This window comes from Phallusia mammillata, chromosome 1 (genome assembly GCF_965637545.1).
Source record: "Phallusia mammillata chromosome 1, kaPhaMamm4.hap1.1, whole genome shotgun sequence".
In the NCBI taxonomy this organism is placed as follows: Eukaryota; Metazoa; Chordata; class Ascidiacea; order Phlebobranchia; family Ascidiidae; genus Phallusia; species Phallusia mammillata.
The window spans coordinates 30,945,124-30,965,244 of record NC_137252.1 but is presented as its reverse complement, the minus strand read 5'-3'; the positions used below and the strand labels follow the sequence as shown (position 1 = coordinate 30,965,244).

At 44.0% G+C, this 20,121-nt stretch overlaps 1 protein-coding gene and 46 non-coding genes across 47 annotated transcripts; all 47 read right to left on the bottom strand.

Annotated features, from left to right (window-relative positions):
* Nucleotides 1-221: 221 nt before the first annotated feature.
* Trnak-uuu (transfer RNA lysine (anticodon UUU)) lies at nucleotides 222-294 on the bottom strand. Its single transcript has one exon. It is a non-coding gene; the product is annotated as a tRNA-Lys (tRNA).
* Nucleotides 295-383: 89 nt separating this feature from the next.
* Nucleotides 384-455, bottom strand: Trnae-cuc (transfer RNA glutamic acid (anticodon CUC)). The gene has a single exon. It is a non-coding gene; the product is annotated as a tRNA-Glu (tRNA).
* A 90-nt stretch (nucleotides 456-545) lies between these two features.
* Trnak-uuu (transfer RNA lysine (anticodon UUU)) lies at nucleotides 546-618 on the bottom strand. Its single transcript has one exon. It is a non-coding gene; the product is annotated as a tRNA-Lys (tRNA).
* An 89-nt stretch (nucleotides 619-707) lies between these two features.
* On the bottom strand, nucleotides 708-779 carry Trnae-cuc (transfer RNA glutamic acid (anticodon CUC)). Its single transcript has one exon. It is a non-coding gene; the product is annotated as a tRNA-Glu (tRNA).
* A 90-nt stretch (nucleotides 780-869) lies between these two features.
* On the bottom strand, nucleotides 870-942 carry Trnak-uuu (transfer RNA lysine (anticodon UUU)). Its single transcript has one exon. It is a non-coding gene; the product is annotated as a tRNA-Lys (tRNA).
* Nucleotides 943-1,031: 89 nt separating this feature from the next.
* On the bottom strand, nucleotides 1,032-1,103 carry Trnae-cuc (transfer RNA glutamic acid (anticodon CUC)). Its single transcript has one exon. It is a non-coding gene; the product is annotated as a tRNA-Glu (tRNA).
* A 90-nt stretch (nucleotides 1,104-1,193) lies between these two features.
* Trnak-uuu (transfer RNA lysine (anticodon UUU)) lies at nucleotides 1,194-1,266 on the bottom strand. Its single transcript has one exon. It is a non-coding gene; the product is annotated as a tRNA-Lys (tRNA).
* Nucleotides 1,267-1,355: 89 nt separating this feature from the next.
* Nucleotides 1,356-1,427, bottom strand: Trnae-cuc (transfer RNA glutamic acid (anticodon CUC)). The gene has a single exon. It is a non-coding gene; the product is annotated as a tRNA-Glu (tRNA).
* Nucleotides 1,428-1,517: 90 nt separating this feature from the next.
* Nucleotides 1,518-1,590, bottom strand: Trnak-uuu (transfer RNA lysine (anticodon UUU)). The gene has a single exon. It is a non-coding gene; the product is annotated as a tRNA-Lys (tRNA).
* Nucleotides 1,591-1,679: 89 nt separating this feature from the next.
* On the bottom strand, nucleotides 1,680-1,751 carry Trnae-cuc (transfer RNA glutamic acid (anticodon CUC)). Its single transcript has one exon. It is a non-coding gene; the product is annotated as a tRNA-Glu (tRNA).
* A 90-nt stretch (nucleotides 1,752-1,841) lies between these two features.
* Nucleotides 1,842-1,914, bottom strand: Trnak-uuu (transfer RNA lysine (anticodon UUU)). Its single transcript has one exon. It is a non-coding gene; the product is annotated as a tRNA-Lys (tRNA).
* An 89-nt stretch (nucleotides 1,915-2,003) lies between these two features.
* Nucleotides 2,004-2,075, bottom strand: Trnae-cuc (transfer RNA glutamic acid (anticodon CUC)). The gene has a single exon. It is a non-coding gene; the product is annotated as a tRNA-Glu (tRNA).
* Nucleotides 2,076-2,165: 90 nt separating this feature from the next.
* Trnak-uuu (transfer RNA lysine (anticodon UUU)) lies at nucleotides 2,166-2,238 on the bottom strand. The gene has a single exon. It is a non-coding gene; the product is annotated as a tRNA-Lys (tRNA).
* Nucleotides 2,239-2,327: 89 nt separating this feature from the next.
* On the bottom strand, nucleotides 2,328-2,399 carry Trnae-cuc (transfer RNA glutamic acid (anticodon CUC)). Its single transcript has one exon. It is a non-coding gene; the product is annotated as a tRNA-Glu (tRNA).
* Nucleotides 2,400-2,489: 90 nt separating this feature from the next.
* Trnak-uuu (transfer RNA lysine (anticodon UUU)) lies at nucleotides 2,490-2,562 on the bottom strand. Its single transcript has one exon. It is a non-coding gene; the product is annotated as a tRNA-Lys (tRNA).
* An 89-nt stretch (nucleotides 2,563-2,651) lies between these two features.
* Nucleotides 2,652-2,723, bottom strand: Trnae-cuc (transfer RNA glutamic acid (anticodon CUC)). The gene has a single exon. It is a non-coding gene; the product is annotated as a tRNA-Glu (tRNA).
* A 90-nt stretch (nucleotides 2,724-2,813) lies between these two features.
* Trnak-uuu (transfer RNA lysine (anticodon UUU)) lies at nucleotides 2,814-2,886 on the bottom strand. The gene has a single exon. It is a non-coding gene; the product is annotated as a tRNA-Lys (tRNA).
* Nucleotides 2,887-3,119: 233 nt separating this feature from the next.
* On the bottom strand, nucleotides 3,120-3,192 carry Trnak-uuu (transfer RNA lysine (anticodon UUU)). The gene has a single exon. It is a non-coding gene; the product is annotated as a tRNA-Lys (tRNA).
* Nucleotides 3,193-3,281: 89 nt separating this feature from the next.
* Nucleotides 3,282-3,353, bottom strand: Trnae-cuc (transfer RNA glutamic acid (anticodon CUC)). The gene has a single exon. It is a non-coding gene; the product is annotated as a tRNA-Glu (tRNA).
* Nucleotides 3,354-3,443: 90 nt separating this feature from the next.
* Trnak-uuu (transfer RNA lysine (anticodon UUU)) lies at nucleotides 3,444-3,516 on the bottom strand. The gene has a single exon. It is a non-coding gene; the product is annotated as a tRNA-Lys (tRNA).
* Nucleotides 3,517-3,605: 89 nt separating this feature from the next.
* Nucleotides 3,606-3,677, bottom strand: Trnae-cuc (transfer RNA glutamic acid (anticodon CUC)). Its single transcript has one exon. It is a non-coding gene; the product is annotated as a tRNA-Glu (tRNA).
* A 90-nt stretch (nucleotides 3,678-3,767) lies between these two features.
* Nucleotides 3,768-3,840, bottom strand: Trnak-uuu (transfer RNA lysine (anticodon UUU)). Its single transcript has one exon. It is a non-coding gene; the product is annotated as a tRNA-Lys (tRNA).
* Nucleotides 3,841-3,929: 89 nt separating this feature from the next.
* On the bottom strand, nucleotides 3,930-4,001 carry Trnae-cuc (transfer RNA glutamic acid (anticodon CUC)). Its single transcript has one exon. It is a non-coding gene; the product is annotated as a tRNA-Glu (tRNA).
* A 90-nt stretch (nucleotides 4,002-4,091) lies between these two features.
* Trnak-uuu (transfer RNA lysine (anticodon UUU)) lies at nucleotides 4,092-4,164 on the bottom strand. Its single transcript has one exon. It is a non-coding gene; the product is annotated as a tRNA-Lys (tRNA).
* Nucleotides 4,165-4,397: 233 nt separating this feature from the next.
* Nucleotides 4,398-4,470, bottom strand: Trnak-uuu (transfer RNA lysine (anticodon UUU)). Its single transcript has one exon. It is a non-coding gene; the product is annotated as a tRNA-Lys (tRNA).
* An 89-nt stretch (nucleotides 4,471-4,559) lies between these two features.
* Trnae-cuc (transfer RNA glutamic acid (anticodon CUC)) lies at nucleotides 4,560-4,631 on the bottom strand. The gene has a single exon. It is a non-coding gene; the product is annotated as a tRNA-Glu (tRNA).
* Nucleotides 4,632-4,721: 90 nt separating this feature from the next.
* On the bottom strand, nucleotides 4,722-4,794 carry Trnak-uuu (transfer RNA lysine (anticodon UUU)). The gene has a single exon. It is a non-coding gene; the product is annotated as a tRNA-Lys (tRNA).
* Nucleotides 4,795-4,883: 89 nt separating this feature from the next.
* Nucleotides 4,884-4,955, bottom strand: Trnae-cuc (transfer RNA glutamic acid (anticodon CUC)). The gene has a single exon. It is a non-coding gene; the product is annotated as a tRNA-Glu (tRNA).
* Nucleotides 4,956-5,045: 90 nt separating this feature from the next.
* Trnak-uuu (transfer RNA lysine (anticodon UUU)) lies at nucleotides 5,046-5,118 on the bottom strand. Its single transcript has one exon. It is a non-coding gene; the product is annotated as a tRNA-Lys (tRNA).
* An 89-nt stretch (nucleotides 5,119-5,207) lies between these two features.
* Nucleotides 5,208-5,279, bottom strand: Trnae-cuc (transfer RNA glutamic acid (anticodon CUC)). The gene has a single exon. It is a non-coding gene; the product is annotated as a tRNA-Glu (tRNA).
* A 90-nt stretch (nucleotides 5,280-5,369) lies between these two features.
* Trnak-uuu (transfer RNA lysine (anticodon UUU)) lies at nucleotides 5,370-5,442 on the bottom strand. Its single transcript has one exon. It is a non-coding gene; the product is annotated as a tRNA-Lys (tRNA).
* Nucleotides 5,443-5,692: 250 nt separating this feature from the next.
* On the bottom strand, nucleotides 5,693-5,765 carry Trnak-uuu (transfer RNA lysine (anticodon UUU)). Its single transcript has one exon. It is a non-coding gene; the product is annotated as a tRNA-Lys (tRNA).
* A 233-nt stretch (nucleotides 5,766-5,998) lies between these two features.
* On the bottom strand, nucleotides 5,999-6,071 carry Trnak-uuu (transfer RNA lysine (anticodon UUU)). The gene has a single exon. It is a non-coding gene; the product is annotated as a tRNA-Lys (tRNA).
* Nucleotides 6,072-6,160: 89 nt separating this feature from the next.
* Nucleotides 6,161-6,232, bottom strand: Trnae-cuc (transfer RNA glutamic acid (anticodon CUC)). The gene has a single exon. It is a non-coding gene; the product is annotated as a tRNA-Glu (tRNA).
* A 90-nt stretch (nucleotides 6,233-6,322) lies between these two features.
* Nucleotides 6,323-6,395, bottom strand: Trnak-uuu (transfer RNA lysine (anticodon UUU)). Its single transcript has one exon. It is a non-coding gene; the product is annotated as a tRNA-Lys (tRNA).
* Nucleotides 6,396-6,646: 251 nt separating this feature from the next.
* On the bottom strand, nucleotides 6,647-6,719 carry Trnak-uuu (transfer RNA lysine (anticodon UUU)). Its single transcript has one exon. It is a non-coding gene; the product is annotated as a tRNA-Lys (tRNA).
* Nucleotides 6,720-10,827: 4,108 nt separating this feature from the next.
* On the bottom strand, nucleotides 10,828-10,899 carry Trnae-cuc (transfer RNA glutamic acid (anticodon CUC)). Its single transcript has one exon. It is a non-coding gene; the product is annotated as a tRNA-Glu (tRNA).
* A 90-nt stretch (nucleotides 10,900-10,989) lies between these two features.
* Nucleotides 10,990-11,062, bottom strand: Trnak-uuu (transfer RNA lysine (anticodon UUU)). Its single transcript has one exon. It is a non-coding gene; the product is annotated as a tRNA-Lys (tRNA).
* An 89-nt stretch (nucleotides 11,063-11,151) lies between these two features.
* Trnae-cuc (transfer RNA glutamic acid (anticodon CUC)) lies at nucleotides 11,152-11,223 on the bottom strand. Its single transcript has one exon. It is a non-coding gene; the product is annotated as a tRNA-Glu (tRNA).
* Nucleotides 11,224-11,313: 90 nt separating this feature from the next.
* Trnak-uuu (transfer RNA lysine (anticodon UUU)) lies at nucleotides 11,314-11,386 on the bottom strand. The gene has a single exon. It is a non-coding gene; the product is annotated as a tRNA-Lys (tRNA).
* An 89-nt stretch (nucleotides 11,387-11,475) lies between these two features.
* On the bottom strand, nucleotides 11,476-11,547 carry Trnae-cuc (transfer RNA glutamic acid (anticodon CUC)). The gene has a single exon. It is a non-coding gene; the product is annotated as a tRNA-Glu (tRNA).
* Nucleotides 11,548-11,637: 90 nt separating this feature from the next.
* Nucleotides 11,638-11,710, bottom strand: Trnak-uuu (transfer RNA lysine (anticodon UUU)). Its single transcript has one exon. It is a non-coding gene; the product is annotated as a tRNA-Lys (tRNA).
* Nucleotides 11,711-11,800: 90 nt separating this feature from the next.
* On the bottom strand, nucleotides 11,801-11,872 carry Trnae-cuc (transfer RNA glutamic acid (anticodon CUC)). Its single transcript has one exon. It is a non-coding gene; the product is annotated as a tRNA-Glu (tRNA).
* Nucleotides 11,873-11,962: 90 nt separating this feature from the next.
* Nucleotides 11,963-12,035, bottom strand: Trnak-uuu (transfer RNA lysine (anticodon UUU)). The gene has a single exon. It is a non-coding gene; the product is annotated as a tRNA-Lys (tRNA).
* Nucleotides 12,036-12,125: 90 nt separating this feature from the next.
* Trnae-cuc (transfer RNA glutamic acid (anticodon CUC)) lies at nucleotides 12,126-12,197 on the bottom strand. The gene has a single exon. It is a non-coding gene; the product is annotated as a tRNA-Glu (tRNA).
* Nucleotides 12,198-12,287: 90 nt separating this feature from the next.
* On the bottom strand, nucleotides 12,288-12,360 carry Trnak-uuu (transfer RNA lysine (anticodon UUU)). Its single transcript has one exon. It is a non-coding gene; the product is annotated as a tRNA-Lys (tRNA).
* Nucleotides 12,361-12,671: 311 nt separating this feature from the next.
* On the bottom strand, nucleotides 12,672-18,694 carry LOC145235067 (zonadhesin-like). Its single transcript, XM_080099559.1, has 14 exons — nucleotides 18,482-18,694; nucleotides 18,058-18,261; nucleotides 17,624-17,800; nucleotides 17,089-17,259; nucleotides 16,816-16,989; nucleotides 16,404-16,577; nucleotides 16,002-16,205; nucleotides 15,783-15,899; nucleotides 15,499-15,669; nucleotides 15,112-15,318; nucleotides 14,634-14,828; nucleotides 14,157-14,351; nucleotides 13,611-13,829; nucleotides 12,672-12,957 (listed from the first exon to the last, which is right to left on the bottom strand). Exons 1-14 carry the CDS (start codon nucleotides 18,549-18,551, stop codon nucleotides 12,872-12,874), a joined length of 2,364 nt encoding a protein of 787 aa, XP_079955685.1. The 5' UTR covers nucleotides 18,552-18,694; the 3' UTR covers nucleotides 12,672-12,871.
* Nucleotides 18,695-20,121: the final 1,427 nt, after the last annotated feature.

The following is a 20,121-nucleotide window of genomic DNA, read 5'->3' as shown; positions in this document are numbered from 1 at the left end:
ATACAGTGACTGCAAACGATTTTCTGTGCGTGCACAAAAGGCAAAGTGTAGGAAAAGAGTTCCCAGACCGGGAATTGAACGCGGGCCGCCTGGGTGAGAGCAAGGAATCCTAACCACAAGACCATCTGGGAGGTGCTGCAAGACCCGTGTTTCTTTGTTCAATGAACCTAAACTCAAGCATACAAGGGTAAAATGTCACGATGGCATTGTCACAAAAACTGCGCCCGATAAGGGACTTGAACCCTTGACCGTTGGATTAAAAGTCCAACGCGCTACCGACTGAGCTAACCGGGCTCGGTCAACAAGCGTTCATGTCGAGTACAGATACAGTGACTGCAAACGATTTTCTGTGCGTGCACAAAAGGCAAAGTGTAGGAAAAGAGTTCCCAGACCGGGAATTGAACCCGGGCCGCCTGGGTGAGAGCCAGGAATCCTAACCACTAGACCATCTGGGAGGTGCTGGAAGACCCGTGTTTCTTTGTTCAATGAACCTAAACTCAAGCATGCAAGGGTAAAATGTCACAAAGGCATTGTCACAAAAACTGCGCCCGATAAGAGACTTGAACCCTTGACCGTTGGATTAAAAGTCCAACGCTCTACCGATTGAGCTAACCGGGCTCGTTCAACAAGCATTCATGTCGAGTACAGATACAGTGACTGCAAACGATTTTCTGTGCGTGCACAAAAGGCGAAGTGTAGGAAACGAGTTCCCAGACCGGGAATTGAACCCGGACCGCCTGGGTGAGAGCCAGGAATCCTAACCACTAGACCATCTGGGAGGTGCTGCAAGACCCGTGTTTCTTTGTTCAATGAACCTAAACTCAAGCATACAAGGATAATATGTCACGAAGGCATTGTCACAAAAACTGCGCGCGATAAGGGACTTAAACCCTTGACCGTTGGATTAAAAGTCCAACGCTCTACCGATTGAGCTAACCGGGCACGTTCAACAAGCATTCATGTCGAGTACAGATACAGTGACTGCAAACGATTTTCTGTGCGTGCACAAAAGGCAAAGTGTAGGAAAAGAGTTCCCAGACCGGGAATTGAACCCGGGCCGCCTGGGTGAGAGCCAGGAATCCTAACCACTAGACCATCTGGGAGGTGCCGGAAGACCCGTGTTTCTTTGTTCAATGAACCTAAACTCAAGCATACAAGGGTAAAATGTCACGATGGCATTGTCACAAAAACTGCGCCCGATAAGGGACTTGAACCCTTGACCGTTGGATTAAAAGTCCAACGCTCTACCGATTGAGCTAACCGGGCTCGTTCAGCAAGCATTCATGTCGAGTACAGATACAGTGACTGCAAACGATTTTCTGTGCGTGCACAAAAGGCGAAGTGTAGGAAACGAGTTCCCAGACCGGGAATTGAACCCGGACCGCCTGGGTGAGAGCCAGGAATCCTAACCACTAGACCATCTGGGAGGTGCTGGAAGAGCCGTGTTTCTTTGTTCAACGAACCTAAACTCAAGCATACAAGGATAATATGTCACGAAGGCATTGTCACAAAAACTGCGCCCGATAAGGGACTTAAACCCTTGACCGTTGGATTAAAAGTCCAACGCTCTACCGATTGAGCTAACCGGGCACGTTCAACAAGCATTCATGTCGAGTACAGATACAGTGACTGCAAACGATTTTCTGTGCGTGCACAAAAGGCAAAGTGTAGGAAAAGAGTTCCCAGACCGGGAATTGAACCCGGGCCGCCTGGGTGAGAGCCAGGAATCCTAACCACTAGACCATCTGGGAGGTGCTGCAAGAGCCGTGTTTCTTTGTTCAACGAACCTAAACTCAACCATACAAGGGTAAACTGTCACAAAGGCATTGTCACAAAAACTGCGCCCGATAAGGGACTTGAACCCTTGACCGTTGGATTAAAAGTCCAACGCGCTACCGACTGAGCTAACCGGGCTCGGTCAACAAGCATTCATGTCGAGTACAGATACAGTGACTGCAAACGATTTTCTGTGCGTGCACAAAAGGCAAAGTGTAGGAAAAGAGTTCCCCGACCGGGAATTGAACCCGGGCCGCCTGGGTGAGAGGCAGGAATCCTAACCACTAGACCATCTGGGAGGTGCTGCAAGACCCGTGTTTCTTTGTTCAATGAACCTAAACTCAAGCATACAAGGGTAAAATGTCACGATGGCATTGTCACAAAAACTGCGCCCGATAAGGGACTTGAACCCTTGACCGTTGGATTAAAAGTCCAACGCGCTACCGACTGAGCTAACCGGGCTCGGTCAACAAGCATTCATGTCGAGTACAGATACAGTGACTGCAAACGATTTTCTGTGCGTGCACAAAAGGCAAAGTGTAGGAAAAGAGTTCCCAGACCGGGAATTGAACCCGGGCCGCCTGGGTGAGAGCAAGGAATCCTAACCACTAGACCATCTGGGAGGTGCTGGAAGACCCGTGTTTCTTTGTTCAATGAACCTAAACTCAAGCATGCAAGAGTAAAATGTCACGACGGCATTGTCACAAAAACTGCGCCCGATAAGGGACTTGAACCCTTGACCGTTGGATTAAAAGTCCAACGCTCTACCGACTGAGCTAACCGGGCTCGGTCAACAAGCGTTCATGTCGAGTACAGATACAGTGACTGCAAACGATTTTCTGTGCGTGCACAAAAGGCAAAGTGTAGGAAAAGAGTTCCCAGACCGGGAATTGAACGCGGACCGCCTGGGTGAGAGCCAGGAATCCTAACCACTAAACCATCTGGGAGGTGCTGCAAGACCCGTGTTTCTTTGTTCAACGAACCTAAACTCAAGCATACAAGGGTAAAATGTCACGATGGCATTGTCACAAAAACTGCGCCCGATAACGGACTTGAACCCTTGACCGTTGGATTAAAAGTCCAACGCTCTACCGACTGAGCTAACCGGGCTCGGTCAACAAGCATTCATGTCGAGTACAGATACAGTGACTGCAAACGATTTTCTGTGCGTGCACAAAAGGCAAAGTGTAGGAAAAGAGAACCCGGGCCGCCTGGGTGAGAGCCAGGAATCCTAACCTCTAGACCATCTGGGAGGTGCTGGAAGACCCGTGTTTCTTTGTTCAATGAACCTAAACTCAAGCATACAAGGGTAAAATGTCACGAAGGCATTGTCACAAAAACTGCGCCCCATAAGGGACTTGAACCCTTGACCGTTGGATTAAAAGTCCAACGCTCTACCGACTGAGCTAACCGGGCTCGGTCAACAAGCATTCATGTCGAGTACAGATACAGTGACTGCAAACGATTTTCTGTGCGTGCACAAAAGGCGAAGTGTAGGAAACGAGTTCCCAGACCGGGAATAGAACCCGGACCGCCTGGGTGAGAGCCAGGAATCCTAACCACTAGACCATCTGGGAGGTGCTGGAAGACCCGTGTTTCTTTGTTCAATGAACCTAAACTCAAGCATACAAGGATAATATGTCACGAAGGCATTGTCACAAAAACTGCGCCCGATAAGGGACTTAAACCCTTGACCGTTGGATTAAAAGTCCAACGCGCTACCGACTGAGCTAACCGGGCTCGGTCAACAAATATTCATGTCGAGTACAGATACAGTGACTGCAAACGATTTTCTGTGCGTGCACAAAAGGCAAAGTGTAGGAAAAGAGTTCCCAGACCGGGAATTGAACCCGGGCCGCCTGGGTGAGAGCCAGGAATCCTAACCACTAGACCATCTGGGAGGTGCTGGAAGACCCGTGTTTCTTTGTTCAATGAACCTAAACTCAAGCATGCAAGAGTAAAATGTCACGACGGCATTGTCACAAAAACTGCGCCCGATAAGGGACTTGAACCCTTGACCGTTGGATTAAAAGTCCAACGCTCTACCGACTGAGCTAACCGGGCTCGGTCAACAAGCGTTCATGTCGAGTACAGATACAGTGACTGCAAACGATTTTCTGTGCGTGCACAAAAGGCAAAGTGTAGGAAAAGAGTTCCCAGACCGGGAATTGAACGCGGGCCGCCTGGGTGAGAGCCAGGAATCCTAACCACTAAACCATCTGGGAGGTGCTGCAAGACCCGTGTTTCTTTGTTCAACGAACCTAAACTCAAGCATACAAGGGTAAAATGTCACGATGGCATTGTCACAAAAACTGCGCCCGATAACGGACTTGAACCCTTGACCGTTGGATTAAAAGTCCAACGCTCTACCGACTGAGCTAACCGGGCTCGGTCAACAAGCATTCATGTCGAGTACAGATACAGTGACTGCAAACGATTTTCTGTGCGTGCACAAAAGGCAAAGTGTAGGAAAAGAGAACCCGGGCCGCCTGGGTGAGAGCCAGGAATCCTAACCTCTAGACCATCTGGGAGGTGCTGGAAGACCCGTGTTTCTTTGTTCAATGAACCTAAACTCAAGCATACAAGGGTAAAATGTCACGAAGGCATTGTCACAAAAACTGCGCCCCATAAGGGACTTGAACCCTTGACCGTTGGATTAAAAGTCCAACGCTCTACCGACTGAGCTAACCGGGCTCGGTCAACAAGCATTCATGTCGAGTACAGATACAGTGACTGCAAACGATTTTCTGTGCGTGCACAAAAGGCGAAGTGTAGGAAACGAGTTCCCAGACCGGGAATAGAACCCGGACCGCCTGGGTGAGAGCCAGGAATCCTAACCACTAGACCATCTGGGAGGTGCTGGAAGACCCGTGTTTCTTTGTTCAATGAACCTAAACTCAAGCATACAAGGATAATATGTCACGAAGGCATTGTCACAAAAACTGCGCCCGATAAGGGACTTAAACCCTTGACCGTTGGATTAAAAGTCCAACGCGCTACCGACTGAGCTAACCGGGCTCGGTCAACAAACATTCATGTCGAGTACAGATACAGTGACTGCAAACGATTTTCTGTGCGTGCACAAAAGGCAAAGTGTAGGAAAAGAGTTCCCAGACCGGGAATTGAACCCGGGCCGCCTGGGTGAGAGCCAGGAATCCTAACCACTAGACCATCTGGGAGGTGCTGGAAGACCCGTGTTTCTTTGTTCAATGAACCTAAACTCAAGCATACAAGGGTAAAATGTCACGACGGCATTGTCACAAAAACTGCGCCCGATAAGGGACTTGAACCCTTGACCGTTGGATTAAAAGTCCAACGCGCTACCGACTGAGCTAACCGGGCTCGGTCAACAAGCGTTCATGTCGAGTACAGATACAGTGACTGCAAACGATTTTCTGTGCGTGCACAAAAGGCAAAGTGTAGGAAAAGAGTTCCCAGACCGGGAATTGAACCCGGGCCGCCTGGGTGAGAGCCAGGAATCCTAACCACTAGACCATCTGGGAGGTGCTGGAAGACCCGTGTTTCTTTGTTCAATGAACCTAAACTCAAGCATGCAAGGGCAAAATGTCACGACGGCATTGTCACAAAAACTGCGCCCGATAAGGGACTTGAACCCTTGACCGTTGGATTAAAAGTCCAAGGCTCTACCGACTGAGCTAACCGGGCTCGGTCAACAAGAGTTCATGTCGAGTACAGATACAGTGACTGCAAACGATTTTCTGTGCATTACAAAAGGCAAAGTGTAGGAAAAGAGTTCCCAGACCGGGAATTGAACGAGGGCCGCCTGGGAGAGAGCCAGGAATCCTAACCACTAAACCATCTGGGAGGTGCTGCAAGACCCGTGTTTCTTTGTTCAACGAACCTAAACTCAAGCATACAAGGGTAAAATGTCACGAAGGCATTGTCACAAAAACTGCGCCCGATAAGGGACTTGAACCCTTGACCGTTGGATTAAAAGTCCAACGCTCTACCGACTGAGCTAACCGGGCTCGGTCAACAAGCATTCATGTCGAGTACAGATACAGTGACTGCAAACGATTTTCTGTGCGTGCACAAAAGGCAAAGTGTAGGAAAAGAGAACCCGGGCCGCCTGGGTGAGAGCCAGGAATCCTAACCTCTAGGCCATCTGGGAGGTGCTGCAAGACCCGTGTTTCTTTGTTCAATGAACCTAAACTCAAGCATACAAGGGTAAAATGTCACGAAGGCATTGTCACAAAAACTGCGCCCGATAAGGGACTTGAACCCTTGACCGTTGGATTAAAAGTCCAACGCGCTACCGACTGAGCTAACCGGGCTCGGTCAACAAGCGTTCATGTCGAGTACAGATACAGTGACTGCAAACGATTTTCTGTGCGTGCACAAAAGGCAAAGTGTAGGAAAAGAGTTCCCAGACCGGGAATTGAACCCGGGCCGCCTGGGTGAGAGCCAGGAATCCTAACCACTAGACCATCTGGGAGGTGCTGGAAGACCCGTGTTTCTTTGTTCAATGAACCTAAACTCAAGCATGCAAGGGCAAAATGTCACGACGGCATTGTCACAAAAACTGCGCCCGATAAGGGACTTGAACCCTTGACCGTTGGATTAAAAGTCCAACGCTCTACCGACTGATCTAACCGGGCTCGGTCAACAAGCGTTCATGTCGAGTACAGATACAGTGACTGCAAACGATTTTCTGTGCGTGCACAAAAGGCAAAGTGTAGGAAAAGAGTTCCCAGACCGGGAATTTAACGAGGGCCGCCTGGGAGAGAGCCAGGAATCCTAACCTCTAGACCATCTGGGAGGTGCTGCAAGACCCGTGTTTCTTTGTTCAACGAACCTAAACTCAAGCATACAAGGGTAAAATGTCACGAAGGCATTGTCACAAAAACTGCGCCCGATAAGGGACTTGAACCCTTGACCGTTGGATTAAAAGTCCAACGCTCTACCGACTGAGCTAACCGGGCTCGCTCAACAAGCATTCATGTCGAGTACAGATACAGTGACTGCAAACGATTTTCTGTGCGTGCACAAAAGGCAAAGTGTAGGAAAAGAGTTCCCAGACTGGGAATAGAACCCGGACCGCCTGGGTGAGAGCCAGGAATCCTAACTGTAATGTATATTGCGCCACCTTGTGACGCATTAAGTATATTGCCCCCCCTTGTGACGACCTTGCCGCATGCCCATATAAAAGCGTGAGTTTAACCTTTACGGTCATTCGAAGTGTCTTGTAGCTGTGGGCTTGTTGTATCGCTGTTTCATTCAATACATGGTGTCAGAAGTGCGTTCACGCCTCTAATTAAGATGGACAAATCAGCAGTTTCTCTACCCCCCGGCAATGCAGTGGAATGGCAATATGGCCGAGAACTGGAAAAGGTTTGTCCAGAGATTCAAGCTCTATCTGACGGCGATTGGTGGTGACAGCAAGTCCGACAAAAGTAAGTCTGCGTTGCTTCTTCATGTTATGGAAGGTGATGGCATTCAGATTTACAATTCTTTTAAGTTCGAAACTGGAAATGACATGAAATTTGATGTCATAGGGAATGAATTTCAACTGTATTTCTGCCCCAAAAAGAACGTAACATTTGAACGTTATAAATTTAACAACCGAAACCAACAGGATGGTGAAAATATTGATCAATATGCCACCGAGCTAAAAAATCTTTCTGCACATTGTGAGTTTGAGAATCTTAGTGACTCATTAATCCGGGATAGAGTGGTTTGTGGAATTTCTGACTACAAGGTTCGTGAAGTTCTTTTAAAAGAAGTTGACCTGACCCTAGAAAAATGTCTTTCTATTTGTCGTTCAAATGAAGTAGTTAAACTACAAGCTGCTGTAATTAGGAGCCAAGAGAATAACGTGTGGGTTGTCAATAATCAACAATTAACCCCGGGGACAAGTCGTTTCAGGTCCAACAAAAGGAACCTGCGGTGTGAAGGATGTGCTTTAATTCACGCTTCAGGTGCATGTTCAGCCCGGGGGAAACCTTGTTTCCATTGTGGAAAACTTGGCCACTACTCAAGATGTTGTAGCAACCGAAGAGTCAATGAAGTGAAGGAAACTTCTTTTCACGTTAATACAGTGAGTACCGTTGTCACTTCAAAAGATTGGTTAGTTCCATTGAGATTAAATGGAAAACAGTTTACCTGTAAAATTGACACTGGTGCCCAGGTGAACCTAATTTCGCTATCAGATATTAAAGCTATCTCCAGTACACCTCGTATCGAAAGTACCAATATTGTGCTAACTGCGTTTGCCAATCATAAGATATTTGTGTATGGTGTTTGCACTTTAAATGTCACATTCCGAAACCATGCGCACGTGATGAAGTTCTTTGTTGTCCAAGCTAAAACTCAACCACTTATCGGTCTTTTTGGTGCAGAGGCGTTAATGCTTATCAATCGTGTACACGCAGTGGAGTCTATAGAGCAGTGTGGTAATCTTGACCGCGAATACGAGGATATTTTTAATGGTCTCGGTTGTCTTCCAGATACATACTCAATTAGGTTGAACTCCAATGCCACTCCAGTCATCCATCCGAGTCGAAAAGTTCCGTATCTGCTGAAACCAAAGTTGAAAGAAGAACTTCAGAGAATGAAAGGATTAGGTGTTATAACAGAAGTGACTGAACCAACCAGATGGGTAAACTCCTTAGTAATTGTGAACAAAAAGAACGGAAAACTTCGTGTTTGTCTTGATCCCCGTGACCTCAATAAATCAATCATGCGTGAACATTACATGTTACCCACTCGGGAGGAATTAATGTCACAATTTAGTAATGCAAAGTTTTTTAGCAAGTTGGATGCTGTGAGTGGTTTTTGGCAAATAAAAATTGACGAAGAAAGTTCGAAGCTGTGTACATTTAATACTCCCTTCGGAAGGTACAGGTTTTTGCGTTTACCGTTTGGCATCTCGTCCGCCCCAGAAGTATTTCATCGTGCTGTACATTCCTTGTTTGAGCACATGGACGGTGTTGACACGTCAATGGACGATATTATTGTGTGGGGCAGTTCCAAAGAAGAACATGACAGGCGACTCCACATGGTTTTGAAACAAGCTAGGAAGTCAAATTTACGATTGAATCGTGAAAAATGCGTTTTTTGTGTCAATCGTTTAACGTTCATGGGAGATGTTTCAAGTGCAGGTGGTTTGCAACCAGATCCAAAGAAGGTTCGAGCCATTGAGACGATGTCTCGACCAGCAAACAAGCGTGATGTTCAACGCTTTCTGGGCATGGTGAACTATCTTGCACGGTATATTCCCGATGTGTCAGAAAAAACTGCGCAACTTCGCTCACTGGTGCATAAAGATAGTGAATGGAACTGGACCAGTAACGAAGAAAAAGCGTGGATAGAATTAAAGAGGGTAATTTCTAGCCAACCCATTCTTAAACATTTTAATCCTGTACTTCCAATAAAGGTATCCGCAGACGCCTCAAAAGAAGCTCTTGGTGCGGTATTGCTTCAGATGCATGACAAAGAGTGGTATCCTGTGTCCTACGCCTCTAGAGCAATGATTGATGCTGAAACGCGCTACACACAAATTGAAAAGGAACTCCTTGCGGTAACATTTGCGTGTGAGCGGTTTCATCAGTTCAAATATGGTCAACACATATGCATAGAAACTGATCACAAACCATTAGTTCCGTTGTTTAAAAAAAACTTAAACAATTGTCCAATAAGGGTACAACGTCTGATGATACGTCTGCATTCGTATGACTTTAATGTAATCTATACTCCAGGAAAGTTCATGCACACAGCCGATGCTTTGTCGAGAAGTGTTACTCAAGAAACCGAAGATTTGCAATCACACGCTGATGTGGAACGTTATGTTCATTTGGTTGTGTCATCACTTCCAATCTCCTCCAATGCTATGGCGCAACTTCGTGAAGAAACTGAACGAGATCCCCAGTCAATAGACATCGTGCATTACGTTTACAATGGTTGGCCCGAACGTTCCGCAAATTGCACACCAGACTCCCAGGTATTTTGGAAAATCCGTGATGAACTGTCCGTAAATGATGGTGTCCTGTTTAAAGGAAGCAAAATAGTCATTCCCCGGAAAATGAGACGGTCAATTCTAGCTAAGCTGCATGAAGGCCATATGGGGGAAGTTAAATGCAAAGGTCGTGCCCACGAATTAGTGTATTGGCCTGGAATTAACAAGGACATATCAAATTTGGTGTCCGCATGTTCAACATGTATGCGTTACAGACCGCGTTTGCAAAAAGAACCCTTGAATCCACATGAAATTCCCAAGTTTCCCTGTGAAAAAATAGGTGTTGATTTATGTTCGTATAATGGTCGGTCGTATTTAGTACTTGTTGATTATTATTCAGGTTATCCCGATGTTTATTGTATTACCAACACTTCTAGCGATGCAGTTATTACATGTCTTAAGAAAACGTTTTCTCGCTTTGGTGTGCCGCTTAAAGTATTTAGCGACAACGGGCCACAATTTTCCTCCCGTGAATTTAGATGTTTTTCACAATCTTGAGACTTCTGTCATTTAACATCAAGTCCCCATTTTCCGCAATCTAATGGACTTGCGGAAAAGACGGTACAAACCGTTAAAAATCTGTTGCCAGTGGCCAGGACTTTGATTTGAATTTGTTAATTTATCGTAGTTCGCCTTTACAGTGTGGTTTATCCCCGTCACAGTTGCTCATGGGAAGGCAAACTAGAAGTAATTTGCCTATTTGTGAAGAAAAGCTTAGGTGTCATAATTTGCCCAAACGCCCTTTTCATGCCGAAAAAACAGTACAAAAACGTTATTTTGATGTAGGTTCAAAACCATTAAGTGTTTTAAAGCCTGGTACCCCTGTAAAACTGTTTGATTTTCTTCGCCGCACATGGACAGAGGTCGGAGTTATTGACAAGGTTTTGTCACCGCGCTCCTATATAGTTCGTACTCCTGACAATGTACTTTATCGTCGTAATCGTATACATATTCTCTACCAACGCTCTACCAACTGAGCTAACCGGGCTCGGTCAACAAGCATTCATGTCGAGTACAGATACAGTGACTGCAAACGATTTTCTGTGCGTGCACAAAAGGCAAAGTGTGCAAAAGAGTTCCCAGACCGGGAATTGAAGCCGGGCCGCCTGGGTGAGAGCCAGGAATCCTAACCACTAGACCATCTGGGAGGGGCTGGAAGACCCGTGTTTCTTTGTTCAATGAACCTAAACTCAAGCATACAAGGGTAAAATGTCACGACGGCATTGTCACAAAAACTGCGCCCGATAAGGGACTTGAACCCTTGACCGTTGGATTAAAAGTCCAACGCTCTACCGACTGAGCTAACCGGGCTCGCTCAACAAGCATTCATGTCGAGTACAGATACAGTGACTGCAAACGATTTTCTGTGCGTGCACAAAAGGCAAAGTGTAGGAAAAGAGTTCCCAGACCGGGAATTGAACCCGGGCCGCCTGGGTGAGGGCCACGAATCCTAACCACTAGACCATCTGGGAGGTGGTGGAAGACCCGTGTTTCTTTGTTGAATGAACCTAAACTCAAGCATACAAAGGTAAAATGTCACGAAGGCATTGTCACAAAAACTGCGCCCGATAAGGGACTTGAACCCTTGACCGTTGGATTAAAAGTCCAACGCTCTACCGACTGAGCTAACAGGGCTCGGTCAAAAAGCATTCATGTCGAGTACAGATACAGTGACTACAAACGATTTTCGTTGCGTGCACAAAAGGCAAAGTGTAGGAAAAGAGTTCCCAGACCGGGAATTGAACCCGGGTCGCCTGGGTGAGAGCCAGGAATCCTAACCACTAGACCATCTGGGAGGTGATGGAAGACCCGTGTTTCTTTGTTCAATGAACCTAAACTCAAGCATACAAGGGTAAAATGTCACGAAGGAATTGTCACAAAAACTGCGCCCGATAAGGGACTTGAACCCTTGACCGTTGGATTAAAAGTCCAAAGCTCTACCGACTGAGCTAACCGGGCCTGGGTTAACAAGCATTCATGTCGAGTACAGATACAGTGACTGCAAACGATTTTCTGTGCGTGAACAAAATGCAAAGTGTAGGAAAAGAGTTCCCAGACCGGGAATTGAACCCGGGCCGCCTGGGTGAGAGCCAGGAATCCTAACCACTAGACCATCTGGGAGGGGCTGGAAGACCCGTGTTTCTTTGTTCAATGAACCTAAACTCAAGCATACAAGGGTAAAATGTCACGAAGGCATTGTCACAAAAACTGCGCCCGATAAGGGACTTGAACCCTTGACCGTTGGATTAAAAGTCCAATGCTCTACCGACTGAGCTAACCGGGCCTGGGTCAACAAGCATTCATGTCGAGTACAGATACAGTGACTGCAAACGATTTTCTGTGCGTGCACAAAAGGCAAAGTGTAGGAAAAGAGTTCCCAGACCGGGAATTGAACCCGGGCCGCCTGGGTGAGAGCCAGGAATCCTAACCACTAGACCATCTGGGAGGTGCTGCAAGACCCGTGTTTCTTTGTTCAATGAACCTATACTCAAGCATACAAGGGTAAAATGTCACGAAGGCATTGTCACAAAAACTGCGCCCGATAAGGGACTTGAACCCTTGACCGTTGGATTAAAAGTCCAACGCTCTACCGACTGAGCTAACCGGGCTCGGTCAACAAGCATTCATGTCGAGTACAGATACAGTGACTGCAAACGAGCCAGGAATCCCAATCACTAGGATGTCACAAACACATTGTCAAAAATGCGCCAGATAAAAAACTTGAAATATTGATAGTTGGATTAAAAGGCTGAGCTGGATGATGTTAACTGAAAATGCAGTAATATTTACGCCTATTGCATAGGTGTCATGTGCAGAGTTGTCTCGCTATAGCGGGGTAAACTTCTTCAACGCATTGTGATAGAAAATATGGAATATTTCGGTTGGAATGTTTGGGATACTAAAATTAAATTCTAAGCGGTATTTTTTGTACAGTTTATTGCAAGGGATAGATCATAGCATAAAACATTTCACACACAAATTCGCAAGAATGTGGTCGTTCTGTAAGCATTTTTGGTAAAATCAAACAAACACATAAGAAAGAAAAGACGATATAAGATATAACAACAGCTCACTGAAACATGTATTGCACCGATGTTAGCTTGCAACCTAATTGTTTGATTACGTTGCGATTGGGGGTGGGGCAAGATCCCCATTTGACGATGGAAGTGGTGGGGCTGGGGGGCCGTCACCCGATGACTGTGGCTCTGAAAATAAGAAACAAATTTAACCCCCGAAAATCATCCTTAACATACGCTTTAATGTTAATTGTTACTGAATGATGATTGGAGTTTTGCTGTGAAACATCAATATTTGTTTCAACAATTTTTTTTAGCTTTTCCCGCATTTTTTTTTATAATATGTCGATGTTTCGATGTCCCATACAAGACACCTTCATCAGGGTAATGACATAAATTGTTATCACTCGACCATTGGGGCGCACTGCGTTTTTTACAACTACGTTTAGTGTGTGTTTTTTACCGCCATTGTTGCTCTATAACAATTTTGTGTTTTCAATTTATGTGATTACCCTGATGAAGGTGTCTCGTATAGGACATCGAAGCTTCGGCATAGTATAATAAAAAACCTGCTGGAATAGCTAAATATTTGTTGATAGATTATGCCTGGCAGCAACAGTTTATTCATTAATATTTCTGCTTGATGCAGTCAGGACTCAGACTTGCTTTTGTTGTTTGAATGCATAATAGTTCACACTTTAGTCTGGCTTATTTGGTTGCAATAGGTCTAATACAACGCGTACATCAACTTAAACAACTTCGTGTTTAGCAGCATAATACACAAAAAATTTGACGTAAAGAAGACAAGGCTACGTTCTAAACTGAAAAGTGATTGCTCTTACCTTCGTAGGCTTCACAATCGATCTTGTACTCCCAACTCGGGCCACCATTGCTTCCTGCGAGTGTCTTTCCATCATTCACATTAACGCACCAGCAGACGTTAAGAAATCCATAACATTGTCGGGGTTTGTACAGACCCGTAACATTGTCACATTCAGGTATAAAGGCATCCATCAACAGGGGGTCCGAATTCTTTATGACGTCTTGTTGACAGGCGGTTACTGTGATCAAAAAAATCATTGTTTTAAGTTTTGTTCCAAAAGTGTTTCACAAAATAAAAAAATCAACCAAAATAAAATGTAAACACACATTTTGTAAGTATTTTGTATTTTGTACACAATGCACGGTTTTTAATATTTTGACAACAATAATTACGCAAATATTTGCGGTTTTATTCCAGCTGCCGATGACAAAGAAACTGTAGGAACGTTGTGCTGTTTAACAGGCAAATACTGGCTTTGACATTTTTGTCACAATTTTGGCAAATTCAAAGAAACATCGTATAGTTTGGACTAAAGATCATAGTTCAAAAATACCCTTAAACTTACATGATCGCGGCGCAGGAGGTGGACATTGGTCTGAGGGGACACATACATCATTTTCATCTCTCAGATAGCCATTCGGACATGCACATCTCCTTTTGCAGATTCGGGTCATAGAGCAAGGGATTCTTGGTGTCTCACAGGTCGCATCACAATTTGGCGCGCAGGTCGAAAACACCTCGTTCTTTTCACCGTTGCAAACTGCGTCAACATACAACGTTTATCTCTCTGCACAACTTGTCAGATAAAATATCATTAACGTTTGTAATACAACTTGTTGACCTCCCCACGTGGCCTATATTAGTTGAAAAAATCTTCTAAAACTGAGTGTCCTCATTACCCGAGGTTAACTCATCCTTTATAGCTACTGAAATAGCACCTTTGTATAGGATAGATTCTTTTCTGCTAAATGGCCCAAGTTTGATCCTCTTTTTGAGATGATACAAAACCTCAACACTAATGCACGTTAGCTTTGTAACTTACCACGAGGAGATCTATCCGGACATTGGTCCACAGGAACGCATCGTGAGCCATCGGCAACTAATACGTGTCCTGGTTTGCAGGAGCATCTGGCTGAGCATGAGAACTGCGTAGCGCAAGGTCTGTCAGGTCTGGCACATGTTCCGTCGCAAGGTGACGCACATAGGTTAAATTCTTTTCCCAAACTGGAGTCACAGGCTGTATAATATAACACAGATGTAGAAAAACTCTAGTTTTAACCATCTTCAAGATTTTTCGAGGCTTCAATTTGCAGATTGTTCTATTCCAAGTAGCAGCTTTACTTAGTTTTTTACAGTTTGTTGTATTGGACATAGGTAAAAGTAGGCTTTCACCAAGTGTTGCAATTTAGCTAATGCTCTTGGTAGAGAATCTAAATGCATATAGCATCGGTATAACATCAAAAGAAGAAAAGTCTGTAATATTATTGAACAGTAGAACTAGAAAAAATGATCCTACGCACCTCTCGCTTCTAAACAGGTTGGCATGTCAGTACTGACAAGCGGCGTATCGCTCATGGTGTTGGGGATCATTACGCCGGCCTCATCCACGCACCAACAGGTTCCGTTGTCGTGACATTGGGTGGCAGACCATGTTCCGTCCATTTCACAGGAAGGCATTGGGGATCCTTGTGGTGTGGTGTGGTACACATACTGACAAGTGTGGGGTTCTGAAAGATGGAAACAAACGTTACTAAGCTATTCGTGAGACAGCATTAATATGAGTTTATTGTGCTGCAATTTATCAACTTAACTAACTATAAACCTCTTTACGTTCATGGAAGATGCTATTCTGAATGAACATGGGCATTGTGTCTTTCATAACAAACCCTTTATAAAAGTCAACCGACCTGGGCATTCTGACAACACTATACAAGTCATGTTGCTTTTGGAAGCTCTGAACATTCCCGGAGGACACTGGCAGTCTAGCACACATCTTCTCACACATTTTGGCATCGGTTCCCCGCAGGTGGGTGGGCAAGCAGTAGCACAAGTTGAAAACCGCATTTCGGCCGGACAATCTGTAATAAAATATGACTCTTTTGTAAATGCTGCTTTAGGTGTTGTGTGACATGTGAGAAATATGCCAAATTTCACATGTTCATGTACATAAATAACGTGATATGTATATTACCTCCCAAGAAATCGCAATCAAGATCAAATTCATCCCTTGGTCTTTTGGTGCCCGGAAGTTCTGATCCGGTGCTTCCGCTTAAACAATAGCAGACACCTCCTTCGCATTTCTTAAGTCCTACAAATAGAGCAATAACATTAAAGCATGCCTTCAGCCCCAATCAACAAAAAAACAAAACAATTTAAAGCGTCAATATAGACCTAGTTAATAGTAACAAACCTTCGATAGTTGTTGGATTTTGTGCTGGACATTGATCTAATGCAACACATTTGTTCTCTCCATTCCTCACGTAACCTCTATCGCAAGCACAACGCCGAGTGCACGATTTCACTTTGTTGCATGCTCTGCGCGGTTTGTCGCAAGACGCATCACAGATTGGAGCGCATTCGTTGAACGATTCGTTGAGTGAAGCATCGCAAGCGACTGTGAGAAAATTTACAAAGTGTCAGTAGGTGTCAAAACTTCTGAAACATTAGTGCAGTTGTCCATGCATTTGTTTGGGGGAATCGAAGTATAACAACTACTTTTTCGCATCAAAACTTTAAAACAAATATCAACCTCAACTATTTTCGTGTCTGGTAGTAATGGAAATACTGCATCTAAATAGTTCAGGAAGCTTACCTGTGCAGGTCTCTCGTGGTATGCACACGTTGTTCTCGTCACGTGCGTGTCCTGGGGGGCAGCTGCATCGCTGAGTGCATTGAAGACTGCAGACCTGATCAAGATTGGTGCAAGTCGGCTCACAGGCAGACGCACAACTACGGTAGACTTCATTCAAAGTAGCATTGCAAGCGCCTGTAAGATGCACAAACAATACATAGTTAATGCGTTTGTTTCTTAGTTTCTGTAAACGTAATATAAAAGCCATCAATTGATTAGTAAGCTGCAAACAGTGCACACTGTTACGTTTTTGACCCCTTAGGCACCATGCCTTTTCACCAGCTGCACTGATTAGATCTTACAGGTCGAAACAGTGTGCGCTTCCTGCCGCTAACTCACACGTTAGCTCTACTGGGATATACTAAAGTTTTACCTGGGCATGCGTCAACTGGTACGCACACATTATGTTCGTCACGGGCATGTCCAGCTGGGCAAGTACATCTTTGCGTGCATTGTAGTGTGCACGCACTGTTGCTTTGGCCACAAGTCGGTTCACATGCCGAGGCACAACTGTTGTACTGCTCGTTTAAAGTTGCGTTGCAAGCGCCTGTTTAACATGAAAAAGTGATGTTGAAGTCATAAATTACCAAACAAACAACCAACCACAAACTTTGCTTGTAAAGACGTTTGGATCTATGGACAATACCTGGACAAGAGGCTTTAGGTACGCAAACATTTTGGTCGTTGCGGACAAAATCAGGTGGACATGTGCATCTCTGAGTGCACTGTAGGGTACACGGCTTGTCGGGTTCAGTACAAGTTGATTCACAGGCAGAAGCACAGGTGCGGTAGATTTCGTTCAGTGAAGCATCGCATTCTATAAAAAACGAGTGTGTTTGTTTATTTTAAAATTTTGGATGTGCATTTTTCGACGTTAAAATGAATTTCGGCTCTTTTAACATGAAAAGATGCGAAAGGCAGGTGATTTCTCTGACAAGCAATGTATGCGGCCTAGGTTTCAACATTCAACATTTTAAACTGTGTTAGGGTTAAAGAAAGCAGAGTTAAAGAAGTGTAGTTTTTGGAGCTTATGGTGATGTTTGTAGGGGAAATGAGGTAAGATTTCTACACAAGATTACATGTCAATAAGAAATCAGCCAACTTGCTTGCTTAAAGTTTTGAAAGCTACAACGTTGCTGGCTTTATAACTATAAATGCATTGCAAATAACTAAATGTTTACCTGGTGTTTGTTGAGGGCATTCACTTTCCGTTACGCATCTGTCGCCCTCGACGTATGTTCCATGGGGACACTGACAACCGACGCGGCAATTCGCTGTACAAATTTTCAAAGTTCCTCTTTCGTCGCAGGTTGACTCGCACCCACCGCACACAGCGTATACTTTGGTCGGTTCACAAGCTGAAAATAACAGGGCGTGTTTAATTTAAACAAAGGTGTTGCATTTATACTCAAATCATGTCACATTTTAGAATTGCCCTTTTTCAGATTCCAAAGCATGGCCGAAACTAGACAAAAATGGTTGGCTTTTTTAATAACTAAACTAGTTTACACAGTGGCATTAGATTTGCACCATATAGATCAATGCTGTTTATGTACACAAGGCGTAAAATGTAAACAAAAAGATTAGTAAAAAGTGTAATTGTAATTCTTCTTACTTAGAGTTCGGAAGCAATCAACGGTGCCTTGATGATGGTAAACCACCGAGAGGGACCTCCCCCTGCGGTCGACGCACCAACATTGGCCTTGGTAGTTGCATTGTTCCGGATAGTAGTAAATTCCAAAGAGTCCATGACACCTTGGTACCCACGCTCTGTTAAAAAACTGCTCGTGCCAACAGAAAGGGGATCTGGCGGTAGTACCTTTAAAAAATATAAAGATGAAGATAGAGCATGTACAATTAGTTCACTTAAAGCAACTTCAATTGTTCATCTGAAATACAAAATCTTCTTGGTAAGTATCAGTCACAAAAGTTCAAAAAAAATCTTTAACAAATCTTTTTAGGCTTTTGCTGTTTAATTTACACGTGAAGGCCTTCCTCCATTGAGTACATGCAAGACAGGTGTACAGTATTTTACTTACCGACTGTCGTAGCAAGGCCAACTGAACACAGGGCAAAAATTATAAACAACGCAAGCACAAATCTTTCCATATTTCTCAGAAACTTGTAGATGAATTTCAAAATATATCTTCTTGACAAATCCTTTCTCACTGTACCTCTAAGTGTTTCAATGCTGTCTCAAGACTGAGTTGCCTTCTAGACAAGCGCTTCGATTTATATACAGCTCGTTCGCACTTCGAGACGCTTGGTTGTGACGTAGTTGGTCCTCCTGTTTCTGCGTAAGGCCTAAGGGCGTAAAATTTGAAACCACTCGGCCGGCTACTTTGTACTGTAATCTCAGTAGGCGTCCGGCGCCTGAGGGGAGAAATTCGACAAATCGATTCAACTCAATTGGCCAAGAGTTGCTCCTGGCAGGTTGGCTGTTGCAAAACTTCTGAACTTTCATTTCACTTCGACCGCCATGTGACCCGCAATAACAGCAAACCACGTGAGAACTACAATTCGGACGCCTCGTTGTGTGGATGAAGGAAAGCACTTGCGCTTTTCTGCCCAGTCCACTGAAGGGTATTTTTCTGCAAGAATTCTTGTGCTTTGCTATTGGTCATCGTTTAATTTATAGATGTTTTTTTGAATGCTGTTGATCGGTAAATTGTATTTCTTCGAATTGTCTTCAATCTGTCGAACTTTATAATCTGGCGGTTGGAAAAGTTGTGTAATCACATTTGACTAATGCAAAATTAATTTTTGTTATGTCTTCCATTTAGGTTTATCCCGTTATTCTAACAAGTCACTCATATGACAAGAATCAATTTTTTTGAAATGGGATTATTTAAAATCCTAAAAATTACTGCACACAGCCAAACTGTACAAAAGTTATTTGTTGCACACTCGGAATCTGATTGTAGTGATACTTTAGGAAACCATGTTAGAAACAAAGAAGTATTATGAGCAAAAAAACATAAAGTATTTGAGTGTAAAAGATCACGTTTCGACAGTTTCTATCGTCAGATAAAAAAAAACATTCAAATACTGACATGTTTCTTTTTTCGAGAATATTTAGAACCGTGCACTGTGTACCTGGGAAGTATTATGTTCGTCAAATTTTAAGCTTAAAAATATATGTTTTTTGTTTGAAAAGAAATTCAGTTTTAAGGAAATCATTTAATGGTTTCCAAATTACACATGAAAGTACTTTACATCATTTGACCTCTTGAGGCACTTCACGCCTTTTGTTGTTAAGTGTTTTATTCAAGTGTTTATCTCGTACACGCTCGAGTCTTGGAAAAGGCGTAACTAAAGTCTGAAGCTGTGATTCACTCGTTGATGTCATCAACAATTACTTTTGCAGTGTGAACTTGTTTAACATTCTGGGTTATTAAAATTTATTACGTCGTTAGAGAGAGCATCGAGGCCCATTAGATCAGAGATATGATATATCAGTTAAACCGTTTGTTTTTAAAAGTGTTACAAGTAGTATACACCCTTACACACCTAACTTAAGTTAAAAGAACGTAAATGATATTTTCGTCATGTACTTTGATTAAATTACAATTGATAAGTAGCACAGTTTTTGTTTTTGCGTCGTTTGGTCGCATAGCCTATAGTAAACATGATATAACATCTACCGCCCTTAACAAAAAAAGTTTTACTTGCCTTGGAG